The sequence below is a fragment of the Halyomorpha halys genome, unplaced genomic scaffold (assembly GCF_000696795.3).
Source record: "Halyomorpha halys isolate HHAL.00 unplaced genomic scaffold, Hhal_1.1 Scaffold38.1, whole genome shotgun sequence".
In the NCBI taxonomy this organism is placed as follows: Eukaryota; Metazoa; Arthropoda; class Insecta; order Hemiptera; family Pentatomidae; genus Halyomorpha; species Halyomorpha halys.
The window spans coordinates 628,492-635,806 of record NW_027110526.1 but is presented as its reverse complement, the minus strand read 5'-3'; the positions used below and the strand labels follow the sequence as shown (position 1 = coordinate 635,806).

The 7,315-nt window shown below is 27.0% G+C and overlaps 1 protein-coding gene across 1 annotated transcript in view; it reads left to right on the top strand.

Moving 5' to 3' along the window:
- Positions 1-250: 250 nt before the first annotated feature.
- The window catches only part of LOC106687392 (facilitated trehalose transporter Tret1), a 15,871-nt gene continuing 8,806 nt past the window's right edge, over positions 251-7,315 (top strand). The window contains exon 1 of the mRNA XM_014431262.1: positions 251-334. Within this exon, the coding sequence (XP_014286748.1) occupies positions 277-334 (58 nt within the window). The 5' untranslated portion in view covers positions 251-276. The remainder of the gene's footprint in view (positions 335-7,315) is intronic.

Here is a 7,315-nt window from a genome sequence, read left to right as displayed (position 1 = left end):
GTCACAACCAAACCTGCAATCAATGTAATCAACATTCTATAATACGAATATTTTAATAATTGAATGTCTGTGAGTGATACGATGTATCATAGATATGTGCAATATTTCCATATATTTTGTTGACGTTGGTTGTGTCTTGTCATGGATTCTGTTATCATCGGAGGCAATTGTCAATTGACACTCACGTTTACATTTACGTAGCACAAATACAACCGCCCATAAAACACAATCTTATCATATAAAACATTATGTTAACACTAGTTCATTAGTATCGCGATGTCCAAGGAAGCGTATCAGACGTTCCGGAGCTGGGAGACATGGACTGCACTCACAGGTGATTTTAACGAAACATAAACAGAGAATGAGGTGTCCTCAATCCGATCATCAAGTGTTTTTTCTGATTCCATGTACATAGAAATTGAAAAATATACTTTTAAAATTCTATAAACATTAGGGTATTTTAAATTTATTAATATTATTTATATTAATCACCTTTCGTTTTTAAACAATTAATTTAATTATTCGAAGCACAAAAAATCTCATCGACATCAACGGTAATGTTTTTTCTTCCTTATTTTATAGTAGGCCTCCCTCGAAATAGGTTTTCCTGTTTTATAAGAAATATTTAATTTCAGTTTATATTAAAATAATAAAATAAATAAGGATATACAATCTATTAAAAATTATTTCTTGTTTGTATGTTTGAAAATTCCTGTTTTTTGTTTTAATTTTTTTTACAAAAAAAATATACAAAATATAGATTTATTTAAATAAACAATGGAAAAATATACGTATTTAGAAGCCAGTAGTAACCACATCTAATAACGATCATCAGTTATTTAGTATCAATGGTAAAGATAACCTGATTTCAAGAAGATATATTAGAGTAAGATCTCCGTATTTACAATTATAATAAAATACAATAATAATAAACATCAATATATTTATTTCCAATAATTCTGCAGCCCCGAATATTTCATTATAATTTCACTATACTCGTGACAGATTCTCAAGAAGTCAAAGGTATCTTTATTTTCTTTGGAGTTACAGACGGGGCTGTTATCAGTAAAATCGACACTTGAACATTTCTGTTAAAAATATATATTTTTAATTATACGATTAGGTTTATTTTTTTGTCGTATTCTTTTCAAGGTCTTGATTACACACCTCACTAATATTAATCGTACAAACTTTTTACAATGTGGTATTTCTTTCAGTCCTTCTTTATAAAATAAATGTTTACAAAATCACAATAATGGTTTTTCTTATTTGAATATCGAAATCTACACAAAATTACATAATGCGTTTTAATAATAAATAAAAACAATTTAAGAAAATTTTTTTTTAAACAACATTAAGTAATGCAATAATGTGGGTCCTATTTCTCCTCATGTCGTTAGTTGGTTGTGAGTTATGAACAATTTCTGGGCGAAAAATAATAAATACATATTATTTTTGTTGCTACTATATTTTAATGGAATTAAAAAATTGGACGTTGGAATTTCTACACATTTTTACATATTTTTAGCACATTGTTCCCCAAAAGTTTTTTTTTTTGTAATGAAAAGTAGATACAACAAATTTAGACTTCTGTGTACTAACATTTTTGTTTGATATATTGATAGATTTATTTATTGATAGATATTACAATCTGCCACACAGTTTTGGGCAATAGGTAATAGTGATGAATGATCTCATACATACTAAAATTTTAAAAAAAACCCTCTTAAAATATATACAAACAAAAGAATAAAACAAAATGAACATAATCAAACTATCTGTAGGAAAAATAAATAAATAGAATAACATAATGATAAAATAATATATACAATATTTACAACATTTTTGTTGAACTCCGAAAATGGATTGACATCTAAATGCAGGCATAAAATAATTTTTATTTTTGTAGAAATATGCAATAAAAACAGAAATACTTATTATAAAAAAAAATTCAAAAAATGAGCCAATACGATTCAAAACTGCCTAAAATTACTGCGTATAGCTTTTTAATGGTTAATTTGATTCGCATGATTGATCTTGCATGTGAGATACATCTAAAAGTTTTCAAAACCAAATTGTCAAGAATTGAGTTGTAAAATCGTTATGTATCGACTAAATGAACCTCCTACGACCATATAAATATATATATAGCACTTCAAAACAATAAAATCACTTGAACCATGACGTCATTATCAGCATGGATGCTAGTAATAATAATGTCTGTTGCTCAAGGATTTTTGCTCAAAACATCGTGAATATTCCCATATAATTCATTTGAAGTATTTCAACACTCATTTGTCTCCTGATATAATCTTTCCTAAAATCTTTTAAAAGCTGGATGATATATTTTGCAGATGGGAATATCCGCGTTTACCAAGGCCATATATATATATAATGATAAATAAAATTGGTTCCGATTTTGTGCCAGTTGATTTAATTTTTATATTTCAACTAACGATATGCATAAAACACAAAACGACTTGATGGATACAAATTATTTATACATATACATATATGTATGTAGTTGACTGTATAACTTTAGATATAAGATGATGGTCAGGGTCGCGGTATAATGTTCAATTATTTGTTCTTTTTTGACCGCAACCCTGACCATTTTCTTATGTTTAGATATAAATTATTATTTTATATAAGCTGTAGGAGTGGAGGGAATTCAGTGGTGAGGCAATGGACCACTGCATGGACTGACTATGGGAGATGATTATTGTGAGCCCCCGGGGTTCACCCAGCCTCATAAAGTGAGAACCCTTAATTGGGTAAAAATCTGGCGATCGAGCGTGATTTTGACCAAATCACCTCCTTGCACAAACGTCTTTTGACAGTACTTTGTTACACCATGACCTTCATGGGTTTTAGTGTACGGATTTATTTATTTATTTTTAGTTATTTGTAGACGGAGTTCCGATTGCTATGCTTTAGACCTTGAAAACTAAGTTTCAAAACTTGTAGCTTATAATTGATTTTTTCGGTTAAAAGTTACATTTAATGATGGAAGTTTTCTTCATTCACGCGTGTTATCTTCATAACCATCTGTGTGTTTTTAATTAGGGTCTGTTTAATTGTTCGTTTGTTTTTTTAAATAAGCTGTAATGTAAACTATGTTATTTTGGTAAATATCACTTAGAGTTACGGACTAGCACATCTCATCGGCGAGTAACAACTTACATTACGTAAAAAAAAAGTGTATAATAAAAATATTTCTTTTTTAAAATTATCTTTCTAAATTATTTCCTAGTTGTATTTAATACAATCGTTAAACAAACAATGATTTGACATTGAAGTTTAATATGTCAATTGCGTCAATTAACGTTTTTAATTTTGTTTTTAAATACGAATTATTTATCAGGTCAAAATAAATATTAATACTAATATTTAACGCAATACTGATTTGTTAGACAAACGAATTATAGTCCGTAAAGGACAGCTCAAGACATTTCAAATTCTAAAAAACACAATCATTCCAGCATTGCCTACCACGGCAATCTTTTTGAGTTTGACTTCAAAAAAATCAAAATATTATTAATAGTTATTCTAAAAAAAGAGAATTACAGGAAAGACCCAAATCTCTAAAAATATTTTTAAAACCATTAAATAAATAATACTACGAAATTACAACACCCGCCCTAAGTTACGGGATGTTTGTTACTGCAGATCTCCTGCGTGGTGAGTTATTATCTAAAAATAAAGAAACTTGGTTTAGTACTCAGGTTCCTTCAACCACCAATAAAACTCAATGCTATTCATAAAGTACACTAATGCACTTTCTATATGCTGATACGCACAGTTTTAAATTTGATATTTCAAGTTACTCAATAATAAACTGTGAGTTTTTTTAAACCAATTTGAGGTCAAAATACTGAGAAAAAAATCAACTTTATTAAAATCTATTCTAGATATATTCTTATAGAATATATTGATTGTTTTATGGATATGTTGTAGCTACATTTATGAAACATAAGCTATACTTGTATCTACCATTTACAATAAGTCAGTGAAGTTGGTTTCATTGAATTATGAAGATTCGTAACAATCTTAAGGTTTTAGAGCCGACCTTATTGCTAAAGTTAGAATTATAGTATACATTTGTTGATATCTAACATTTGGTTATTAAATATTAGGGTTAGATAACATTTAATTCATTATTACTGTTTATGCCCAAAATAAGATTTATTGTTTACTTAATTTTCATTTTTGAATGACCTTCCAGTTGACTTATCAATCATATTTTATTTTTCTGTAAATAAAAGAGCTTTTACCAGTTAGTTGACTAAAACATTTCATAACGTGAGCTTTATTGTATATGAGTACTGTGGGTTTATGAAAATCTCGTTCCAAGCACAATTCAGAATGAGAAACTATTAAACATCCAGACAAGTTGGTGGGGACTCCTAGGCAATCTACTTCATTTTTTTTTTTTTTTTTTATGGTTTACAAATTCACGTATGTTAATTTGTAAACCTTCACACACCGATCAGAGACTCGATTCCTCACGGACCCATTGCTATTGTTTTGGAGTCTACTGCACATTTTCTGAGGCACCGGATCTGTGATAATTTTTGGTGCTTTCAACCACTCAACATTTCACCATCAATGTTTAGTCTCCGAGTCTTTGGGGTAGAGTATTGCGAGCGGCTATCAGTCACCAAAATGTTACCAGCCCTTTACTGCTTCGATGAAGGCATCTTCAGGAATCTTGGAAGAGCTTCGGAGTTTTATGACTTTCTTTGGTTATTGTAACAAATATCAAATGTATTGTTTTCAATTCATTGCACATTATTAGAGAGTTCATTTTTTTTTTGTGTGTGTTCCTTAGGCTAAGATTTTTTATATTTGAGAATCATAATTTTCTATCTCCTTTACTTATTATTGTTTTTTATAGAAGAAAGGATTCTTTTGGTTTGTACATGCATTTCATTTTATTTTTTTATAATTAATATTATTAAAGCATATTTTCTTTTATTATTTTATTTTGGTATCATTTTGTTTAATTTGGAGGTTTTTATTTTATTGTCCTCCGTCCATTAATAAAATTAGATTTTTTTACTCTTGAAGAGAGGTCAGTATATTTTCATTTAGAAAGAGTACCTCCAACTCCTCAAGCAATTACAACAAATAAACACAACAGTTATTTAACTTCCTGGTAATATTATTAATAAGAATGAAGTAGGAGCTAGTATCAAAAATTAAATGTTTAGTGTTATATATCCACCTTACACTAGTACACTAGGGGTATTCATGATATTGTGTTAAGTTTAAAATGTTTTACCATGTTAAATGATAACTGCATAAGAGCTCTTAGCGGATTTTCTGAGCAACTTATTTAGTAACCTTTCCTTTCAAAACTTCATATTATTGTTTACTTCTAAGTTTTGATTACAGTAATTCAATACAACCTGCCTAAAATAAGTGAAAAGTAGAAGTGTAAAAGGCTACTGATTATATTTTTGAAAAACTCCAAAACACAAGACAAAAGAAAAAAAACCACAAACTATGAGTGAGTAACCAAACACGACAACAAATAAAACGGTGACAAGCTCAGATGGTCTGTTTCGTGACGACATTCTCAATTTAACAGACTCTCAGCCATGTTATATATTATATCGTTTTAAATGGATAAAAGAAGGAAATATTTCTCCATTTAACATGAGTGTTTCCATTTAACATGCTGTCACATGTTAAACTGAAGATCATGAATACCCCTACTATAGCAACTTTTCTCTTTAAGATGCATTATTGGCAGTTATTTATTCAATAAATCCATAATGAAATTTCAATAATGTTTAGGGCATTATTAATAGTTTTACCTCATTAATATACCTTCAAGTAGATCACTGTCACCAAGTTATGCTCAAGAAATAGAGTAGTAAACTGAAGAGATCATGTTGTGCCTTTGTCAGAGGAGATTAAACATTATTGAGGCAGAACATCATTTAGATAAAATATAAACAAATTAATTAATTAAAATTATAACATAGCATAACATAGGAATTATTTTATGTCATACCTAATCAAAATATATAAGAAATTCTTAATAACGGTGAAGCAAAGCAACATCACGACAACTATATCATACACATAACAAATATAATAGTAGAAAATTGGATACAAAATTTAAAAATGGAATATCGATATTTTATTTTCATAATTTCATACTTATTACGATATTTTTTATTGTTGTAATACCGATATGGAGTATGAGCAACAATATTCCGATATAATTTTATCGAAATATCGATTTTTGTTTAAAAAGACTAAAATATTATATACAGATTTTAGAATAGGAATTGATAATTACATATTTATTTTGATATTTTGTATTATTGGAGTATCGATATGGAATATTAGCAACAATGGAATAACGATATTTTATTTGATAATTACATATTTATTCCAATATTTCCGATTGTTGTAATGTCGATAGTGAATATTTGCATCAATATTTCGATATTTTTTTTATCGAAATATCGATATATTTTTTAAAAAGAATACAAAATTTAAAAATGGAATATCGATATTTTATTTTGATAATTAAATATTTTGTATTGATCTAATATCGCAAGAATATTCCGATATAATTTTATCGAAATATCGATATTTTGTTTAAAAATATTATAAATTTAAAAACCGAAATATCGATATTTTAATTTGATAATTGCATATTTATTTCGATATTTTACATTGTTGTAATAACCATATCGAATATTTGCATCAATATTCCGATATAATTTTATTAAAATATCGATATTTTGTATAAAAAGACTAGAATATTGTATAGAAAATTAAAAAATGGAATATCGATGTTTTATTTTGATAATTAAATATTTAGTTCGATATTTTAAATTGTTAAAAAGTATAATGAATATTTGCAACATGATTCCGATTCGAATATATGTGCATATTTTGTAAAAAAAATAGAAATATTGTTGCTAATAATCGATATCTATATTATCAACAATATTAAATACCGAAATGAATACGATATTATCAAAATAAAATATCGAAATAACTTTTTTTTAGCTTTTATTAAAATGTTTTAATTTTTTTTTTATAAAATATCGATATTTCTATTAAACAAAATATCTAAATATCGTTTCTAATCATCGATATCCATACTAATAACAATGTAAAATATCGAAAGGAATATTAATTTATCAAAATAGAATATCGAAATACTATTTTTATATTTTTCAATTTAATTAATTTTTTTTTAGTTGCGAATTACTCATATTTCTATAAAATATTTTCTTACTGTTGTTAATAAATTCCCATATGGATATTATTAACAATGTCAAATATC